This window comes from Triturus cristatus, chromosome 3_2, assembly GCF_964204655.1.
Source record: "Triturus cristatus chromosome 3_2, aTriCri1.1, whole genome shotgun sequence".
In the NCBI taxonomy this organism is placed as follows: Eukaryota; Metazoa; Chordata; class Amphibia; order Caudata; family Salamandridae; genus Triturus; species Triturus cristatus.
Genome location: NC_140584.1, coordinates 948216432 through 948239810, shown reverse-complemented (window position 1 = coordinate 948239810; position 23379 = coordinate 948216432). Strand labels below are relative to the sequence as shown.

Sequence of the window (23379 nt, the reverse complement as noted above, 5' to 3'; positions counted from 1 at the left end):
TAGCACTAATGCGCTTAGGTGTTAGTCTCCTTCCCTCCTTCGACAGTAGGTGACCTAGGTAGGCGACCTCCTGTCGACAATATTGAAACTTTGCAAGGGACACTTTATGTCCGTGCTGTGCCAAATGTAGTAATAATTTGATCTTTGCCACCTTCTTCAGTGTCAGAAGCTATTAAGAGGTCATCTACGTACTACAGTAATACATTACTTGGGGGAAGTGTGAGATAATCCAATTGGCCTTTTAAAGCTTGACTATATATGCTAGGGCTTTCAGTACAGCCCTGAGGAATGCAACAGAATCGGAAACTTCTGCCGGCCAGAGTAAATCCAAAAAGGTGCCTGCTATCTGGATGAATGGGAATGCTAAAGAAAGCATTTTTCAAATCAATCACAGAAAAGAATTTGGCGGTGGAAGGAATCGTCAGAAGGGCGGTGATATCGGGGACCATGGGGAACTGAGGAAGCACTATTTTATTAACCTCACACAAATCAATCACAAAACGATAGACATCAAGATGAGCATCGGAGGAATCCACGGGTGCCTTCTTAAGAATGGGAAGAATAGGACTATTACACTTATTTGCTGCTGTCTCCTCAATAACTCCTGACTTAATCAAATCTTGTATAAACTGAAATAGAGCTTGTTCCCCTGCTTGCGGTATTTTGTACTGAGGATTATGAGGCAACACAGCATTGTCTTTGACCCTAATAGACACCGGAGGTATCTGCAACAACCCTACGTCCGTATCACCTGTAGCCCACAATGTGGGCAGCACATCTTTGAATTCAGCAGGGAGCAGCGCATCTTTGGCAAAACACTGCTTGGTACTAGCCATATTTGGTCCTATCGTCATATAGACACCATCCGGAGAACAACAAATTGTTGCATGCAACTTCTTCAACAAAACTAGTCCCATTAAATTCTCTCCGCAATTTGTTGTCAATAAGAGTGGCAAATCTACGGTAAAAGGGACAATAGTCAAAGCAAGGGGTTTGGAAATGGGGCTCACGACCGGTACGCTTGAAAAGCCTACCGAAACATTCTTTTGGCTAGACAGAGCTGCCCCGGGGACCAGTGAAAGAGAACCAGAGCTATTCATTGCACCTGTATCCACCAAAAATCTTTTCAACGAGCCGTGCAAATCCGCTGTGACATAAGGACCATGCTGATCTACAGGTATCTGAACTGGTTCTTCACCCTGTCCCTGGCTGTCCTAACTGTAAGACATCCCTGTCACCTAGTCCATATCATAATCATCAAGATAGTACTGTCTTCCTTGAGGGCCATCAAAATTCTTTTGATCAGAGCGACCCTGTGAAGACTCACCTGCCTGAACCTCGTCCTGAACACTTCCACCACGACCCCATCCGCGAGGACTCCGTCCTCTGGGGGCCGCAACTTTCTGTAACAACTCCGGGGACTCATCAATAAAGTTTGTTATAAAAAAAAAACTCCGGGGACTCACTTCGCCAGTGTCCCTCCTCCTTACAATACACACACTTGTTCGGCCCCACAGGTGCACTATTTCTGCCAGTGTGGGGCAACAGTCGGGCCGGACCGGTGCCACGCCCTCTACCCGTCCCCATAGCTGCCTGCTGCATCAACACCTTCGTCTTCAACTCTTTATTTTTCTTCTCCACCTTTTCCTTCTCCTCATTTTCCCTATGCTCATAATACTGGGCCATACTCAATATCACCGGGGAGGAGGATGTAGTCCACATGCTCTCCGAAGCCTGTTACTGAGTCACGATCTTGGGAAGCAGGTTTGTAACAAATCTGTTAACGAACAATCGGACACCTCCCTCCAATGACAAATCCTGCCCACTGAAATCCAAAAACACACCTTCAAACCTAGTAAAAAAAAAATCAGATACGCTTTCATCTTTCTTCTGACAACATGCTCTACCCATCTAGGTGGGATGAGGGAATGCATGTAAGTAATCATAAGACTCTGCAAAGCTAGTATATCAGCTCTAGGCTTCTCACCAGGCTTCCTCTCTTTATCCCATGCCCTGATCTCGTCCCAAGTGCCACCCAACTCCACAACATGGTCCTGTGTATGCACCTGTCTCCAAATATCCACTGGTTACAACAAACCAAAAAACATCTCAATATCTGCCAACGTCATCACTGTTGACGAGGCAGCCTCTGTCAATTCTCTGTAATATGCATTCAGATTTTTCCTAGGGTCTGGCAACTGACCCCTAAGAGCTAAAACCTCACTCCTTTTCCCTGGAGTGTAAACCCATTGTTCTTGATAATGGGCCTCTACTCGCTGTCTGATAACGGCAGACTGATTAGCCAGCTCCGGTATCTCAGGGGGAAAAATAGGATGGATGTCCCTCGTCGGAAACTGGGACACTGTTGTTGGTGTTTTCTGTTGTAACCTACCTCGATAACCAATCAGTGGGGCAACATTACTAAAAACGTCATTAGGAGCCATGTCAGCAGCATATACAGGGTCTCAGATGTCATAAATTATCTGAGTGCGACACTACTGAAAAACTGTTCCCACAACCCTATTAGTGTGGCCGCCATATACTTGAGGGCATGCTGCTGCACAAACGTCTCATAGTCTCTCACCACACTCCACACATCCTCCATGCTGTAAATCAGATTCCGAGACCACTGTGCGGCCTGATCAGCCACCATCTTTTTCTCCTCATTCCCCACATCAGATCGAATCAGCACCCGCCCCATTTGTTCTCGAGCTGCTGCCCAATACCATCATCCGGTCCACACACTGGCGTCCCAATACTCAGCAATGTCGGGGAAGAGACATTTGATGAAGACACAGTAGATGAAGAGGCAGGCACTAAAGTTATTAATGGTTGTGTTGAGGGTGTGAAGGATGGAGAAAGAGCATAGGCTGAAACAATAGGCGTTTCAGGGAGACTTGCAGTCACTGCATCAGCGGCGTGTGAAGCTAGAGAAAGAGCAGGAGGTGCCGTAGCTGAAGCAGGCAGATCAAGAGCAAAAGAACCAGAGGTGGAAGCAGGAGGGGCGAAAGACTGAGGCGTTGGGACAGCAGGGTATTCTGTGCGAGGCATAGTGAGGTGGAGGTCGAGCATCTAACAGCTCCTCCACAAATGTATCGCCTTCCTCTCGGGCGACATAAGATTTGTTACATTGCAATCTAAACTTTCTATCAGCACACTCTATACCTTTTTCCTATTTTTTCTCTATCATACTCTACTGCTTTCTGAGTCACTGTCTGCATCTTCCCTCTCCAGATGCCTAGCTTCCTTTGCCATACCTGAAGAGAATCAAATATCGACTGTCTAATTCGTTTTGCAAAAATTTATCTTGCAGGAAATTCCGTTTTTGTTCATCAAAGGTACCTGTCAGTGGCTACTGCAGCTCGGCATTGTCCCTCGTATATATATATTTTTTTTAGAGTAAATTGGAAAAAACTGTATTACCTATATTTGAGAAATGTAGTGCAATACAGTTTATTTTTTCAAATTTGTACACATTTTATTTTTTTTAATAAAGAAATTAGCAGAGTACGGCAGTACTACCTAGTGCTATGCTACTTAGAAAACTATTTAGAAAAAATGAATTTGTAATAAAAAAAACTGTAAATCATATATTACACAAATACAATGTAGTACGATGTTTTTTTTTCTTTTTAGTTATTTATCTATTTCTTTTTTCCTTTCACTACCACAGTAGTTTGTAGGCTTAATCGTCAATTATTAATACATTTTCCTACCTATTATCACTTTAATAAAGTGGAAATAGGTGATAACAGCAATAAAACCATACCTATATATATATAAAAGGCCCTAACCCAGAATGCAACCAAAAGCAGGGTGAAAGCTACATGGTTGCCTTTAAATATTTGTAAAGGAAGCCACTAGCCAATGATATACTGCCTTGTGATCGGTATGTAAGGAAGTGTTGTGTCACTTATAACTTTAACAGTATTTAACCAATTTACAGCTAATACCTAAAAATACCCTTTCCGCTCCTTGTTCATGACAAATGTAATCTACATCTGTTCAGACACTTTCATGCAATGTCTCTTTAAACTACATGCTACTACACCACACACACCACTACACTCTATGCAACTCCTCTGTACGCCAATTCACCACTGGTCATGTGCCCTGCTCCCCCGATGCTGCTGCCTAGCTCCACGAGACTGGGACCTTGCTCACACTCCTCTTAGCGTCAGGTTTGGTTCTGTTGTTCGGGAGACCGCTTGCCCGACTAGATCGCTGACCATCGGTTGTTGGTAGTTCTGCCATTTTAAAATTTTAACTAAGTGGTATTTTTAAAACCATTGGCTAAATTGAGTCAATTCTTGTGGTTTAATTGGATTTGGTAGAATCTTGTGGCTTAATTGTATCTGGTAGATAAAGTTTTATCTCTGATCACGTGGTCACATTTTAAAATTTTGACTAAGGGATATTTTTAAATCCATTAGCTAAAGTTTGTCAATTCTTGTGGCTTAATTGTATTTGGAAAAATCTTGTAGCTTAATTTGCTAGAATCTTGTGGCTTAATTGTATCTGGTAGATATAGTTTTATTTCTGGTCACATGACACTTGCTTTTCTTCGCCGCCCACTCCCGATATTTTCCCCTTTCAAGCTGGTTTCCTGCCCCGCCCTATCTCCTCCCTGACAGCCCTTCCCACCTCCCAGAACTACTTATGGAGGCCGCTATGCGTGCCGTAGGCATGCCCGTCTGTGCCCATCCACGCATGGATAGTGCCCAGTGCCAGGACCTCTGGCCATCCCGCTGTTACACCATCAAAAAACTCCTGACCCGGACCCCGGAACAACAGCTGCTGCACGTCCTCCCCATGATCATCCAAAGGAACTTTCACATGCCTCCACTGCCGCTTCTCCTATTACACAGGACCACCAGGTTGCACTGGATCCTGTGCCGCCTCCACTCAGAAGGCTACAAATAACCCAAAACTGCTCCAATGCATCCTGCTCAATTCCCGCACCCTCTACAAACATGCCACGAAAATCTGGGACACCAGCACCACCCTCTCCTCTGATGTTGCCTTCATCACCAAAACATGGCTCAACCCCGCCTCAAACCCCGGCATAGCCACCGCCACTCTTGTCAGTTACAAACTTATACACCAAGACCGTACCAACATCCGCAGTGGGGGCATCACTATTATCTTCAAGGAAATCATCCAATGCACCGTCATCAATGCCTCTCATGGATAACCTCAACTTCTGACTACAGACCGACGCTAAAACAATGTGAAAGAGGCACCCTCGCCTACAGACCCCCGGAAGCCCGACGAGATTTCTGCTAGGACATCTCCAACCTCATCACCCCACTAGCCATCCAGTCCCATCACCACGTCCCATCACTACGTCCTATTCGGCGATCTCAATTTTCACGTCGACGACTCCAAAGACTCCAGCTCCATTACCCTTTTGGAGAACATGAACAACAATGGCCTCATCCAACTGGTCACCGTACCCACGCACAAAGCCAGACACACACTCAACTCCATTTTTACCTCCAGCAACAGAATCAAATTCATCCACGTCACAGAACTCAACTGGACCGACTACGCAATCGTTCACATCACCATCTCCGATGCCCAGAATACCATCGCCAAGACCCACAGCTCCTTCCACCACAGCTGGGGCAAGGTAACCAAGATTCAGTGGACACAGGCCGTCAGCACCACACCACCCGGAATGTCAGCAGGCCTTGACCAGGCCGTCCAGAACCTTTCTGCCTGGATCACCAAATACGCCAACAGAGTCATCCTGCTGAAACCAACAAAAGCCAACAAAACCTCAGAACAAGCCAGCTGGTACACCCTAGAGCTCAGAACCACCAAGCGCAACTGCTACTAACTTGAGAAGCAATGGCGGGTCAACAAGGACCCATCCAACAGAGCTGCTCACAAAGCAGCCCCCGGCAACTACCACCTGTGCATAAAGGAAGCCATGAGATCAGCCATCACTGCCCACATCAATACCACGGTAGACCACACAATGGAACTCTTCAAAATAGTCAAGGAATTTTCCAACCCGACAGCCACAAAGAACACCATCCACACCTCCCAAGAACCCTCCAACACCCTGTTGGACTACTACCACAGTAAGATTGCCACCATCTACAATAACTTCAACCCCCAACTCTCAGCCTCAACAAATCAGCGAACACTAGCCAAACACTCACCACCTGCTCTCCGCTCACCACCCAGACCACCACAGCCATCATGATTTCTATCTACTTCTGGGCACACACCAACCCCTCCCTACCATCGCTTCAATCTCGGAACCAACCCAATCAGCACAGAACTCACTAGCATCCCCAACACCTCCATCTCCACAGCAACCTTCCTGGACAGATGGAAACATGCAGAGGTCTGACCGCTCCTAAAGAAACCCTCTGACGACTCCAGTGACCTAAAATATTACTGACCAATCTCACCGATCCCATACTCTGCCAAAGTACTCGAGAAAGCCATCAACCAACAGCTCACCGAATACCTGGAACAAAGCCACCTTCTTGATGCCTCACAATCAGGATTTTCTGGGAACGTGCTGGTTGGTGCCACAGGTGACATCAGAACTCTCCATGGCCACAGAGAAACTGTGATCCTGATCCTCCTTGACCTCTCTGCAGCATTCGACACCATCTCGCACCGCACCCTCATCAATAGACTCTACAACATCGGCATAAAGCAAAACATCCTCAAGTGGATCGCATCTTTCCCTACTGAACACACACAGAGCATCCAACTGCCTCCCTTCACCTCCTCACCAAGGACATCATATGCAACGTACCCCAAGGATCATCCCTCAGTCCCACCCTATTTAACATCTCCATTACCGTTGTCAGATCCCACGGAGGACACATAATCTCCTACGCAGATGACACTCAACTAATCCTCTTGCTCACCGAGGACCCCCCAACACCAAAACCAACTACTGAAATGGATGAGAGACAACTGCCTCAAACTCAACTCCCACAAAACAGAGGTTCTGATCTTCAGGAAGAACACCTCCTTATGGGACCACAGCTGGTAGTCAGTAGAACTCGGACCAACACCCAAACCGACAGACCATGCACACAATCATCTTCGACAGCCAACTGACCATGAAACGACAAGTCAGCGCAGTTGCCTCCTCCTGCTTCCACACCCTTCGCATGCTCCGCAGTATCTTCAGATGGATCCAAATCAATACCAGAAAAAACCTTACGCTGGGGCCTTGCCACCTGCCGCCTCTACTATTGCAATGCTCTATACACCGAAATTTCCACCAACCTCCTCAGAAGACCCCAGACCACACAGAACACTGCAGCCAGACTCCTGGATCTCACCAAACAGACCCACATCACCCCACCTCAGAAACCTCCACCGGCTCCCTATCCAGAAGAGATGCCAGTTGAAGATCATTATGCACGTCTACAAGGCCCTACACAATCAAGGACCATCCTACAACAACCATCAACTGAACTTCCCTCTGCCCTCAAGACACCTGTGATACACCTCCCTCGCCCTCACACACACCCCTCGAATCCATCAGAGTCGCAGTGGAGGCCGCTCCTTCTCCCACATTGCCACCAAGACCTAGAATGACCTGCCCCTCCACGTCCAAACAGCACCCTCAGAGAGAGGCTGAAGACCTAGCTTTTCGATGAAGACAAGGCACCCAAGGCGCACAGATAATCTACACCACTCCACTCCACTCTATGCCACACCGCTCTACGTAATCCAACTCTATGCCACTCCACTGTGCTTTGCTGCATTCTACGTATCTCCACTGTATGTCACTTGACCCTATGCCATTCCACTCCAGGCCACTCCACTCTATTTCACTCTATGCCACTGCACTGTACTCTACTCCACTCTGTGGCACTCCACTGTATACCACTACACTGTATATTACACTCTACACCACTCCAAGCCACACCACACCACTCCACTTTATGCCACTCTACTGTACGCCACTCCACTTTACGCTATTCCAATCTATGTCACTGTACACCACTTCACTCAATGGTATTGCAACTCTATGCCACTCCACTCTATGCCACTCCACTCTACACCACTCCACTCTATGCCAATGCACTCTGCACCACTGCTCTCTACGCCACTTCACTCCATGCCACTGCACTCTATTCCACTGTGCTGTATGCCACTCCACGCTACGCTATTCCACTATATGCCTTCAAATGTATGCGACTCTCTGCTATTCCACTCTACTCCATTTCACTCCACTCTACGCCACTCCACTCCACTCTATAGCACTCCACTCTACTGTACTCCAGAATACTCCACTCTATACCACTCCTCTCCTTGCCACTCTACTCTACTGTACTCTACGCCAATCCACGCTACGATATTATACTCTACGCCAATCCACGCTACGATATTATTCTCTATGGCACTCCACTCTACGCCACTACACTGTATGCTATTCTAATCTATGCCACTCCAGTGTACGGCACTCCACTACCACTCCACTGTATGCCACTCCAATATGCGACACTCCACTCTATGCCACTCCACTCTACGACACTCCACAACACTGTGCTGTATACCACGCCACTGTATGCCATACTGTTGTACACTATTCCACTGTATCCACTCAATTATATGCCATTCTAAGCTATTCCACTCAATGCCACTCCACTCTTTACTATTCCACTTTACACCACTTCAGTCTCCACCACTCCACTCTAGGGTATTCTACCCTGCACCACTCCACTCTACATTCCTCTACTCTATGCCATCCCACACCACTCCCTTCAACGCCATTACACACTGCGCTATTTCACTCTACACCACTACTCTAGGCCACTCTACTGTACACCAATCCACTGTACGCCACTCCACCATATGAAATTCCACTGTACACCACTTCACTGTATGCCATGCCACTCGACTGTACCCCACTCTACAGTGTTCCACTCCACTCTACACCACTAAACTTTACGCCCCTTCACAATATGCCACTCCACAGTACCCCACTCCACTCTATGCTATTCCACTCTACGCCACTTCATTCTACGCCACTCCACTGTATACTATTCCACTCTACACTGTTCCCTCAATGCCACTCCACTCTATGCTATTGTACTCGAAACCCACTCCACTTTACACTACTCTACTGTATGCCACTCAGCTCTATGCATCTCCACTCTATGGTACTCCACGCTATTTCAGTCTACACCAGTGGACTCCATGCCACTCCACTCTAGGCAATTCCAGTCTATGCTACTCCATTCCACTGTACTGTATTCCACTCTATGCCACTCTACTATACACCACTTTGCTCTACGCTAATTCACTGTACACCCCACTCCACTGTACACTATTGCATTATATGCTACTTAACTCTACACCAGTCTAAGCCACTCCACTCGATTCTACTCTATGCCACTCCACTTTACGCCACTCTACTGTACGCAACTCCACTCCATTCGACTTCACATCACTTGACTCTTCAATATTTCTCTCTATGCCACTCCATTCACTTCCGCTCTAAGTCACTCCATGCCACGCCACTCATCTGTATGCCACTCCATTTTTCGTTATTCCACTTAACGCCATTCCACTCCATGCTATGCTATTCCTCTCTATGCCACTCCACTCTACTCCATGACACTCCAATGTATGACACTACACTGTGATCCACTGTACTCTATAACACTCCACTAAAAACCACTTCACTCAACAATACTACACTATACGATTTGAAACACTTTTTGTAGTAAAAAAATAAAAACATTGAAATTAAATGAAAAAAATAAGGTTATTGCGTATAGTTGGGATCCCAAACTGAGGCAACGTGGAAATAGTGCTGCAATCAAACGAAACTTCTTTCCTCATATCATCGCCACAAACTGCTACACTACAATTTTCTGCACCGCACATATGCCAACCCGAAGAGATTAACCAGATTTTACCCTGCTCGGTCACAGTGCTATCCCAAATACCAAGCTGAACATGCCAACTTTATATACCACGCCTAGACATGCCCAATGATCCAAGCATACTGGACATAAGTGTTGACCCTTATAGCTGCCATGACGGAGACCCCTCTACCAGCTCTCCTTGACCATGTCAAAGATATCCCACCTGGCATCCAAAGGGTCACAGACATATTGCAAGGCACTGGGGTGATAGATTGCCTCCAAAGGATGCAGACTGGCTGCGAGTTGTGGTCTATTGGGACTCTAATAGTAGGATCTACGTGGCCCTGCATCTCCCTGCATCGCGGCCTAAGGATATATGGGCCCCTCTGTGAAACTATATGCTGTCCATGGACACCAATGCTGGTTCTTAGTCATGCTAATTCATTATTGGTGTGCTTACTTGGCATGCTTGTTAGTTGCATATGGTCTTTTGTATTAAACGCTACGCTGATATTCGTTGAAATATACTTTTGTATACCACCCAGTGGCGTCACTAGGGGGGTGCGGGGGTGCGGACCGCACCGGGTGACACCCTCACGGGGGGTGACACCAAAGGGCCGGTCCGGTCGGTGTGTCTGTGGTGCACTGCAACCGTCCGTGCAAAATTTTATTGAAACCAGCACCAGCAGTCCAGAAACCGAAATGCAACGACGCGCGCAACCTAACCTTCTATTCAACAGGAGGTGCCTGTGCGCAGCGCGCACTGTCTCCTCCTCCACCGCGTCTGCGCGCCTCGGCAGTGACGTCACGTCGTCACTAGAGGGGTGCAGTTGGCGATGTTGTTACGGGAGGAATCCGAAGCCCGCATGTGCATTGGGCCCCAAGTGCGCGTGACTTGGCATCACGAGGGACGAGGAGGTGAGGAGGTCTCAGGTCGCCACACTGCCACAGCGCCACTATAATTTAATTGTATTCCAAGCAAGGCTAACGACCGCGCCGCGGGCCGCCGACCGAGGTAGTCCCCCCCCCCCGTCTGCCACCAACTCAGCAGGTGAGTGGCCTATTGCCTATACAGTGCAGGGCGGTGGGCGATTCCATGTGTTTCTGCGCTGTAGGTTCAAGCACTGTAAGGCATGGCATGGGTAAATAGAACCGGTCTCTTGGTGGGATATGCATTGGCATTGCCAGCACGTTACTAACTCGGATCCAGCCGTGAACCTATAAAAAAGACCAGTTTCTACCTCACATAACATTCTACATCAAAAATCAAATGTTCTGTTTCTCGCTGATGCGGTGGCGGCCTCCCCTATGCAGGCTCCCGTATCATAAACCCTGGGTCTCAGTGACATCAAACTGAAGCGCCTATGACATTTGTTACCAATACCAAGGTTCCTTTCACAGACTTCTGATTCTAGCGCTGCTGTGTAATGACTTACGGAACAAATAAATGGTTCACTGGGGAAGGGGGTTCGGGAGAGACAAACGGAAGGTCAGTTCACGGGGTGGGGGGCTTGAGAGACAAATGGAAGGTCAACTGTATTGATCGAAGTCCATCAAAATACCACATCTGGATAGCATGCAAAAATATTTTTTTTTATCAAAGAACAAAAGCAAGTCACATCGACATGTAGTCACACAGCACTCAATATGTGCATAGAACGTAACGACGCAAGCAACTGAATGGTGCGACCGGTGCCGCCGCACCGGATGCCAAGTTAGGGCGCCATTTGGAACCGACGAGTGCTGGGCCCGGCCCGTTACTAATTTTCATTTTCACAGGTCCTGGAATAGAAGTCAAAGGAGGGAGGCTCCGTCATCTTCTCAGCAATGCCAGTGTAAAATATCACGCCATTTTATTATCTTAGCTCGTGCACCCTTCTCTTGTTAATTCCGCCAACCGCAGACATAATTGTTGTGATTAAAAAACCTAAAATAATAGTGCATATTTATACATAGGACTGCACGATACGTCTTAGACAAGACTTCCTAACCGGATCATGCTAGTTGCAGGAAAAAAACTGCTGAGTATTTGGGTGATGGCATTGGTAGCGCATGAATCCTAGAGCCAGGCTGCAGGCCTGCTGTAGCTAGCTAGCCCTGGCCTTCTTTGGCCGCCCATGGCAGTCCCTTATTTTGCCACCATGCGTGCGCGTACGGAGTGAAGAGCATGGGGGGAGGTGGGTGCTGGTGAGATATCCGGGTTGTTTGTTTGCCACGGTGGCCAACTGAAGAGCGGGGGAGGGAGTGAGGTGCCTGTCCCGAGCCTGCAGGTAAGAGCTCCACCTCTCCCTCGCTCCGTGTGAAAGGTACTTCTGAGTGCCCGGCGTGTGCACTGCTCCATGTGCTTGTTTATTTAACAATTCATTCTTGGGCCAGTGCAACCATAAGTATGTAGAACATGTTGGCAGGCCGTGCCCTACAAGTAATGCAAGCAAGGGCACTCTGTAAAGGACATGGTCAAAGACTAGGCCCTGCGAGTAATACCAAAAGAGACTGGTTACAGATCAGGTGCGATGTCATAGGGCCCAGGGCCGGCTTTAGGGCGGTGCAACCGGTGCGACCGCACCAGGCGCTGACTTTAGGTGGGGGCGTGTGTTTGCAAGTTAATAATAGTTTTAAAAGCACCTTCTGCCAGCATTCTGGCCTCCAGCAGTTTTCAGCCGTCAATAAAAATGTCAAGAGAACTCCGTGATTCATTTTCTTCCTACAGAAAGATCGGAGGTTTGTCTAGTGGAGGCTTTGAGGGTAGCGCAGATGGTTAATATGCTTACTGCAAAGAACCTGAAACTGCAGATCACAAAAGAACCTGTACCAGCAGATCACAAAGTGTGTGCTTCAAGTTCTCCAGACCACGCGCTATTAAACTATACCTTATAGTCATCTGTCTTACGTAACATTTCCTATACACTGATTTGCACACCTATGATTGATTGTCTCTGTGTTTTGTGCGTGTTATGTAAAGTGATCTGACACCCTACACTGGTATAAGTGGCGCTATACAACTAATTGTCTGAGCGATGGAGTGATTTTGGAGACTTGAGGGGCACTGTTAAAGGGTGATAGTGAGGGAATGCATGGCTGAGGTGATCACTGGGGGGGCGCCAACAACCATTGTCGCACTGGGCGCCACCAGCGCTAAAGCCGGCCCTGATAGGGCCAGTCTCAGAAGTTGTAATGCCCTTTTGTATTGCCGCATGGAATTTTTGAGAAGTGAGAATGCCAAAACCTAAGTCAGAACGTGATGCCTTGACTACTCTGTATAAAATTGTAGGAAGCTTTGTCGTGCTATATCTCCTACCATAACTGTAGGGACATGCCATGCCTGTTGACAATGCATCACATTTACTGGGGACAAAGGTACCGAATACGGAGCAGGACGGACCTATCTCTGGTGTTTTGGCACGGATTACAGCAAATTAAGTGAAATGCACATGTATTTTTAATTCCAAATACACATTCTTTCATATACTCATGGATTGTCTGATGCAATGTTTTAACTATGAAAAATACATTGATTTTAATCACACCCAAACATATTAGCGCTACTTTACAGAGTTTGCCAGTGAAGCGGTACTTTTCTTTTCTTGTCTTTTTTTCAACAACATTGTTTTCCATGGTGGGGAAGTGCACCAATCGTGGGGTACTGCGACGAGTGATTGATCGGTGGATTGGTAACTCTAAACCATGTTCTTACTGCTTACATTTCACATGAGGGTGGGGTACCGCCTGACGCCTTAGGGCCGAGTTCGCGCTATTTAAAACTGCAAAAAAAATAAAATGCCTTTATCGGATTCGGAATGCACGACGAGGCACTTCTCTACATGTGAAAGTACACTTGGCCACAGAGTCACCAGTCGGATCCAATCCCCAAGCGCATTGCCCCCAAATAATCCCCACAGCATTGGCAAAGCCAATAGGACAGGCCTCCATGTGATGAGGAGCACTCACAGTGAACCGGAGGAGATCCCAGGCACAAACAGCCCAACATATGACACCCGACAAATGCAGACCACCCTCCTACCAAGGGGCCTGTGCGACACAGTCGAGGGAACCACAGCATCCCGACAAACCCACGTGAACTAGTCTCTCACCTAGCATACAGTGCACCACACTGCTCCCAAGAAACGGCACTGCAGGAACGCCAACGACCCACAATGCTGCATGCAGGCACAGCAGGGACGCCAACGACCCACAATGCTGCATGCAGGCAGTGCAGGGATGCCAACAACCCACAATGCTGCAAGTGGGCACTGCAGGGACGCCAAATGTCATGAAAGTCACAGCTTTTGCAACATTGCTTGAAAAGCTGTTACAGATGCCTGCTGATATGTGCCTATGACGCAAAAAGACTTCTGAAATGGCTCGGAATGTTTTAATCGCGACTCACTCATCAGCCTCATTCTATTGACTGTGACGTCTATGTTGTGGAAATTGGCATGGGGTGCTCTTAGACTTTACGTTGGCTATCAAGATGAGCCTCCTTTAAGCTCTTTGCTAATATTTTGCTAGAATTGTTGAGGAACATAACATGGACATTGCAAAGATTTTTCCACTTCTCTTCCAAATCATTGGCAAAATCAAGTATTGTGAAGATAGAAAGAGCAGTGTGACGCAATGATTGACAAAGTTTGCCTACATTTACAAACGTTACTAAGGATTTTGTATGGTCCCGTTATTTGCCAACTGTGTCCACTGGCGGACTCGGAGCGGAGGAGGTCCATGCGGTAAGTCGTGAGGGGGGTGACACCATGAGTTACCCGCACCGGGTGACACCAACCCTAGTGACACCACTGATACCACCGGTTGCACCACTTATGCTTCCATGACTCTTAGCCTGCTACTACACTAGGTGGCTCCTTAGCTATACTGCCTGTTGAAGTGTTTCTCGTCTCTTCTTTGTAACTGCAACTATGCCCCTGACAAGTTGTTTTTCTGTTTTCTTTTTATTTCTGATAAGCTGTTACTGTGCACATGTGACATTTGAAAATAATAAACAAATTAATTTTTAAAAAATAGTTGGGAAAACTATTTTTTTTTTATATAGAAACTAAACAAACTCAACAATCATTAAATATTCTAGAGTTATAGTTATTATACCTTAAATGCATAATTTACGCAACACCTTCAAATTAGGCCTGGGCGAAGCACTACGCTACGCTCGCGTAGTTTGCGAAGTTCGCGCTACTTCGCACTACGCGAACTGCACGTAGCACAGTGCGAACACGCGTAGCGTAGTGTTGCGTAGTGCTGCGGTCATTTTTTGCTTGCTCGCGGTCCTCAACGTCAAGTTGGCGACCGCGAGCAAGCAAAATGACATCCTGGCGAGACTTTTTCCTTGTTCGCGATCGCGAGCATGGAAAATAAACCTCCCGGCGAGATTCACAACGCGAGAAGGTCAGGTTTCTCATTGCGAGGGGTCGCGTATGCTCGCGACCGCTCGCGATGAGAAACTACCAGTTCGCGTTGAGAAAGCTGCAGCTCGAGGAAAAATCTACTCGAGCAGCAGAAAACTACAGCTCGCACTGTGCAAGATGCCATTTTCAATGATTGCACAGTGCCGGTTGCTTGTCCGCACTGTGCAATCATTGAAAACAACATCTTGCACAGTGCGAACATGTTACTTCGCAGTTCGCGAAGTGCTACGCGTAGCTCGCGTAGTGCGAACTTCACTTTGCGTAGCTTCGCGAAGTGCTACTTCGCGAACTACGCCCACCCTTACTTCAAATTATAAAAACTTGCGCACCTCTGAACACAGTGTTGGCAGCTCTCTAGCCGCACTACAATAACTATAACTTGCACCTTTTACAATGCAGTGTTCTTACAAATTATCTAATTTGGGACTTAATACGTGCTGTTATGATTTACCGTACTATAAGTGATGTAATATGGAAGGGTGTATATATAAGCAGTGCATCATAAAGGTGCGAGTTATAGTTATTGCAGTGTGCTGAAACGCCTATTGTCTGGAGTTTCAATTTCTGTCTTTCCCGTAGCTGAATATGAACTAAAAATCTAATTGTGGGAGGAGTTAGCAATACACTGATCATTATATCAGTGTATTTATTCATATTTTTTCCTCCATAGATTTAGATTTCGAATGGGCGTGAAGGCGTTGAATTTTCTTCCACAAGTTTCAACATCGGTCTTATGAGTTTGGATCTAAAATAAGCTGCATGAGGCCAGTGATTCATTGTTGGCAACCCATTATGGACAAAATACTTTCCCCACAACTCTTTTGCTATGCTGGATGCTTTCTGGTCTTTGGCTGGAAAGCCTTGAATGTTATCTGGGGTAAAGATCAATGATGGCCAAAATGTTCTGGGTCCCTTTTCTATCCATTACTATGGACATAAACAAGCTCCACTGTGACAGAACTTTTGGAAGCCCGCCTCTCGTCCCAGGTAGGGCAAATGAAATCCCCCAAAATTAAGGGTTTGGTAGTTCCTAGATGTTCGGGTTTCTTGGTGTCCAATGCCTCAGCTGTCCTGGAGTCATACAATTGTGCCTGCTTCACATCTTTTCAGGCATTTAGGATTCATCACATTATCCTATGTTTCATCTATGGCTTCTAATGTTACCCCGAGGCAACCTAGGGCTCGGAGATGATGTTGGATCTCATACAGGTTGGCCACTGAAGAGGCTGCACACACAGTTTCTGCAGGATATAATTCCTTACATTCCAACATTTCCCGATCACAATTCCTTCTAAAGGGTAGATATGATCTAAAGAAGAAAAACTGAAAGAACCGGTTACATCGAGTTGAGACTGCTTTTTTTATGTTACTTTTATGGCCCATGATAAATACCTAAAATGCTTTTCAAACTACAGACTTGAAATGAAATGAAATGAAAAGAGGATTTATTGAGCGCGATAGCTACCCTGAGGCGTCCCAGCGCTGATGGACAGGCGTGTGGATGAGAATTAAGACACTAGTCTGACTTGTTAAAGAGCAGGGTTTTTAGCTGTCTGCGGAAGGAGAGCAGGTTGGGCTCTGATCGGAGATGGAAGGGGAGGGCGTTCCAGAGTTTGGCCGAGTTAAAGGAGAATGAGCGGCCCCCACATCTTACTCTTTTGATCCTGTGGACAGTGGTAAGGAAGGAGGAAATTGATCTGAGCTGTCTGTTCGGTATGTAGGGGATAATCAGTGATTGGTTAATGAGAGCGCCAGTTTTCCAGAAGGCTCGGTGAATGATGCCTTGTGCAAGAGAACTCCGTGATTCATTTTCTTCCTACAGAAAGATTGAATTAACGAGAACCAACTCCCTGATGGATGTGACTACAGGTCAAGCAGAGGCGCTTAGTAGAAGAGCATGACTTGCTTGCAAACAATGTAGTGACCAAACAAGCTCAAGGTCCCAGATGGGCTATAAAAAATGCAACCAAACTACCATGCACAGGCTCATAAATGAGGCGGAATGTCTCACCTTTATCTGGAATAATCATTCCCCGTATTTGACCCAGCTATTTATATACACACCACACATCAAATCAGGTATAAATATATTTAATAGGAAGATATTATTCAAATTGCTAATACATGCAGTACTGATCACAAATAAAACAAATTATTAAATATAGTTCCCACTTTTTCAATCCAACAATAAATGAACTTAGAAGAAAAAATCAAATCTAAATCTCACAAACCCCCACAGTAAAAAAAAAAACATCGAAGTATCTACACAGTCACTCCACTCATACACATACCTCTATCATCCAACATACCAAAATACAGATATATAAAAAGATTGCATCCATAGGAACAAAAGGTAACACCTAAAATTTAAACATCTGATAGTTCAATGCCAGAGTACATATGTTCTCTCAAAGAAGAAACAATTTCTTCACATATATACACACAAGAAGAAACTACATAATATTCAATTCAATCGAAAATACAAGACTAATAAATAGCTGTCAGCAAGCATGTCTCGCTTTCCAACATCATATATCCTAGAAAAATGCCATTAATCTAGTCATAATATCCTGGTGTTCCTGCTCTAGTCAGCGCCAACTCAGGAGGGCTACCAAACACTCATGGCAGCAACCTCATCAGGCTTGAGAAAGAAAATAAAACACCTAAGCTGCTAGGAACTGAAGACTCTTCAGCAACTCATACACTTGTAACCCTCCGGGTGATGGCCCCGGCTGGCAATGCCCATTGGCCTCTTCTACATACCCCATTGTCTTACTATTTCACTTTACTTCTTTCCATCTTTGTACAGCTCTGTGTTGCTTCTGGCTATTTTGCACTATATAAACTTGAATATCCTTCTTGTACTATGTCCCCTCGTCATATGTAGACTATAGGTCTGCAAAGGGGGCTGAGATGCAATAAACAAACCTTTGAAAGAAGTACCCGGGCACTTACTGTCACTCGGATGTGGCTCTTGGATTCTCTCAGTTCTTGGCGCACGCCTTCAGTAAGCGCTTTCAAAGCATGCTTTGTGGCGCTGTAAAAATGAGATGTACTCCTGGTCTGGAATATGTGGCCAAGGACACTAGAAAAGATGGAGGAAAAAAAAGACATTTTTGGTCAGCAATGAAGTCAGTAGGTTTTCCATTCTGCAAAAACAAACAAAAGTGCTACCCTATCGCACTAAAGGCAGGCAACTAGTAAGGCAGCGTGCTGGCCTGTTTTACTCTCTTTACCAGACAAATGCTGGCATATAAAACAAGCACTGGCAAAACTACAAGTACGAGTGAGGATGTGGTTAATAGATGGCAATGACAGGGGGAGTGGGGCTAAGGAGATGATGGTGCCATGGGGAGTGGAGATAAGGAGCTGATGATGCCAGGGGGAGTGGGGATAAGGAGATTCTACGGTGTCCAAAGCAGCAGAGGCTAGTGCGAAAGAGACAAAATGGATGCCAATGTGATGAACATGCGGGAAGAGATGAAGGGGCATGATCAGCAATGAGACGGTGGAGATGACAATGATGTGGCAGAAGGAAGCTTTGCTGGCGCAATAGGGCACGAAGGGGTAAAGACAGAGGGGCAAGAGATGGCAGCAAGAGGCGGATGGGAGCAACAAGGACCCAACACAGGGTGAAAAGAGGGTTTAGGAGGGGCAATTAAATACAGAAACACAAGGGAACGAGGAAGTGGCGACCTAGAAAAGTAAATAAATTGCTATAAAAAGATGCAAAAGGAAAAACTGATTCCTGATGAAATGATACAACTCAACTGATCAAACAACGGTCAGACTAAAACATACCACTCGGCGGGACAAAGAAATAAAGAGGAGCACCATCTATTCGGGAGTAGAGAGCTGACACAGACAAGGAAGACACTGAATCATAAAGCAAGGGGCAGGCCTAAAGCCCACTCTAAGTTTAAGCATTGTGGGTGATTGGTCTGCCGACAAACAGATAAGGAAGACAAGTGTGAGACCAAACACTGTAGGGTATAACTGGCACAGAAGACAATGAAAAATATCCACCCACATTGCCTTACTTATACTCTCAGTGACCTCAGCAGTGAATACAACAAGAATGTGCTCTACACCTGTTGCTGCCTCATCTAAAGATGGGATCCAAGGTGAAAAGGCCGAGTTTTATTGAGCTGAATTTCCACCAGTTATTTTTTTTTAAACTTTAATGGTCTGGCATAAACATATATATTTACAGGCGTAAATATCTACAAAATGATTACATTTGTTCTTCCTCGTAAGTCATCCTACTCTCAACTAAAATAAGCGCAATTCTAAACTCTAACTAGGACACAGACGGGCACATGCATCAAGCTAGGCAATTACGATTCCTTAATAGCGATTATTAAGGAATCGCTATTAAGGATTCGCAATTACCTATGCATGTAGGTTTTGCAAAAATATTTGCGATTCCTACACATTCCTTAATTGCGAATCCCAAATTGCGATTCCCAATTAAAGAATGCCTTCCCATTCATTCCTATGGGTCTAGAGGCCCATAGGAATGAATGGGAAGGTATTCGCAATTTGCGAGAACCATATAGGAACTCACAAATTGCGAATGCAATTTGAAGGGTGCTAGGGGGCCTAAAAAGGCCACCTTGCTGCACCCCAAATTTGGCATGTATGCTCATGTGGCGCAAACATATGCCCTAAGGGCATATGTGTGCGCCATATGGCACTTTGAAAAATGCACTTTTGTGCATTTTTCCAAGTATTTGCAAGTTACCATTAACTTGCAGTTGATGGTAATTAGCATTTCCTAAATGCGAAGTCGCACTTAGGAAAGGCTTTGATGCATCCCAACTAGGGAATCACAATTTGCGAGTCCCTAAAATCATTCGCAATTTAGGTAATTGCAAAATTTGCGATTACATATATTGCGAATGGGTTTTGGATTTGATGCATCAGAAATGGCATTTTACCGGCCGCAAACTGCCCGATTCTGTGAATCGGACCGTTTGCGGCCGGTAAAATGCTTGATGCATGTGCCGGAAAAATTTACTTTAGGCGCATTTTAATTGCCTGTTACATTCTGGCACCTAAGTAACAGGTTGACAGTCAATGATTTAGCAGTTTTGAATCAATTCATCTACAGAACACGACAGAGCTGAATTTATCCCACAATCAAACTCTACCATTAACTAGTATCTGGTAAACTACTTAGATTAAGTAAAAGCAAGACTGCTGTTCCGCAACATCAAGCCCGCTCTAGAAAGCTGCCTCTCCAGGTCGCAACAAAACGCCTAGTTGCTAGGGGACGGGAAGTGCCAAACAACAAAATGTCAATTTGCCTCGAGCTCTGGAAGTCCCTGCACCTGACCTGCACAGCAGAGCATTTCATTTTTTCGGTTTGTGGTCTACCTGTTCTTCAGGCTTTTCCACCTTCCACTATAGCCTTGTCAAGTTGAGTGGGAGGGTGCAAGGGTGACAGCCGTCATGTGTAGTCGTCTCGAGTTAATCACATGACTACTGCCGTGACTTCAAATTTGTCCTCTGTAAATTGCTATTTGCGCAATATCAAATCGAGTATTCTCCTTCAACGGTATGCTGATTTATTTTTGATTTCTTAGATAGCGTGGCCGCGAAACACACCATTGCTACACAACAGAACTATGCAAACCATCACACGGTGTGATATGGCAGGGAGTACCAGCACTGTGCACACACGCAACATGTCTCTTGCTCGTCGGTCTGCACTGCGATTTAGTTTTTATCTTGTCACATTTGCTGTGCTTCAAAGACAGAGGTCAAATGTCAGGCTAATTCTTATGACAGATTGCTGCTTATTCTTTTAACTAGGAAACTGGTGGTTACTTTTTTCTCTGACTGCAGAGGTAGAATATTTTGTAAAGCAAACTATCTGACAATGTTACTGGGACACAGAGTGTGGAGGAAAGGCTGTAGTGTTATAACACACAAAAATATTTAAATACCCACAAATTAACAGTACCGCTATTTTAAATCATACTAATGGTCAGAAAGGACAAATAAACCACCTTTTTTGCAATGCTGAAGTTTGAGGGAAAGAAAGTTTTTAATAGGATCATAGCAAATCAAGACACTTTAGTTTTTATTTCGAATTATTTTATTTGAGTTTTTTAACATATACAGCTGCGGTGGTAGTGACAGAACAATTCTCAGTTTTACAACATGGAGTCCCGCACGGAAAAAGACACAAGCATGGTATTTTACGAAAGAATCTGTGAAGGAGAACATGGATCAAGACACTTTAGTTGATGTGTAACTGATAAATATTTGCTGAAACTCAATTTCCACCCATCATCATTTGTGCGCTGTTACGTTTTATCAGTAAAACTGAGTGTCAGTGCAAAACTTGTTGCCATTTCAATTGAAAAAGTGCTTTCTGTAAATGACAGTGAGCTACTACATCATGCTTTGGTAATATGTTTGCGACAGTGTGCTCCAAAATTGCACCAGTGACTACATACCACACCCCAGGGCTGGCGCTAGGGCGGTTTGACCGGTGACATGGCACCGGGTGTGAGACTGGAGGGGGGCTGAGCTGTGCCTTCAAATATATTGTAGTTGTAAAAGCACCTGCTGCAGCTTCTTTGCCGCCAGTGTTTTCCAGGTAGCAATAAAAATATCAACAAAACTCTGGTGATTAACCTGTTCCGTGCTCATGACGAGCTCAGCTCGTCATGAGTCACAGTGGAGCTGTGCTCATGACGAGCTGAGCTCGTCATAACTGCCGCGGCCCGCCCATGTGCGATTAATTCCCCGCCTGTGCGGGAGAATTAATCAGTGGGCTGGGTCGTGACGAGCTGAGCTCGCCATGAGCACAGCTCCACTGTGAGTCATGATGAGCTGAGCTCGTCACGAGCACAGGGGCGCCGCGGCCCCCCCCTCGCACCGTGGGGGAATTACCCCCGCAGGGAAGGGGTTAATGGGGGGCTGGGAAGAGAGTAGAAGTCTTGTCTCGTAATAAGGTTACGCAGAGTTAATATGCTGCTAAGTACGTGCACCATGCAAATCACAGAGTGCCTATAATGTAAATAGTTCAGTGGGTTACTGCTTTTGTCACAGAGATCCTTTTGTTACTTGCAGTTTTTAAGTTAAAATCCTAATAGTAGAGCCAATCCCCAACCATGTTATTAGGTTTTAAAGAAGTTTTGCTTCTCCGGACCAAGCACTCTTAAGCTATACTGTCTACCAGTATGGGTGACATGTGACTCCTACACCTTGTACTCCTCTGTCTTATGTAACATTTCCTACACACTGATTCACTCATGTACGATTGATTGTCTCTGTCTAATGTGTGTGTGATGTAAAGTGCTCTGACACCCTACACTGACATGAGTGGCGCTATAAATCAAAAGAAATGCATGTGAAAGAAAGAAGTTATGGAGACTTGAGGGGCACTGTTAAAGAGTCGTAGTGAGGGAATCCATAGCGAAGGAATTCATTGGGGGGATGCCAACAAACATTGTCACACCGGGCACCATCAGAGCTAAAGCTGGCCCTGCCACATCCTTAATACTCACCGGCAGAACCCGCAAGGCTCATTTGTTATACTTGTTCTTTGTGTGAAATTTGAATTTTTCACAATCCCTATGACTTCAGTAATGTAACATTGATGATAGCACCCAACTCTGAAAATTGTTCCAGCACTACTGTACTACTGCGACAGTCCTGGTCATACAATGACAAATGATCAAATGTGATAACGAGTCACCTCCAGCCAAATCTGGTTCTTTAGCGAACAGCGCTTGCCTTGTGATACTAGTTTTGTGATTTCTGTATTAAGTATTGGTCTACAAGCCCCAGCAATCAGAATGCTCCTTGGCTAAACACATATGTGCTTGGTAGCGAAGGTGATCCTCGTGACATGGTGCCAGTTGGTAGCTGCGTGGGTGGATGGGGAAGCCATCACATCAGCTAAGGCCCTTGCCTGAGCTATATCATATGATGGAGCCTGGAACACAATTTGTTCATGATCATGCTTCTCCTTCTGGGCAAGCCTCATAGAAAACCCTTGTACCTCGGCTTTACCATGCTTTACTTTCCTGGCTGGTAAATGCAAAGCACTCTAGGCTGCAGCCTGTCTGTGCCATTTACTCCTTAAA

General features: G+C 45.8%; 1 protein-coding gene across 2 annotated transcripts in view; it reads right to left on the bottom strand.

Annotated features, from left to right (window-relative positions):
* The window catches only part of DHRS11 (dehydrogenase/reductase 11), a 429632-nt gene that overhangs the window by 102973 nt on the left and 303280 nt on the right, over window positions 1–23379 (bottom strand). For both annotated transcript variants that reach the window (XM_085649463.1, XM_085649465.1), the window contains exon 4: window positions 18230–18359. In XM_085649463.1, the coding sequence (XP_085505589.1) occupies window positions 18230–18359 (130 nt within the window). The remainder of the gene's footprint in view (window positions 1–18229; window positions 18360–23379) is intronic.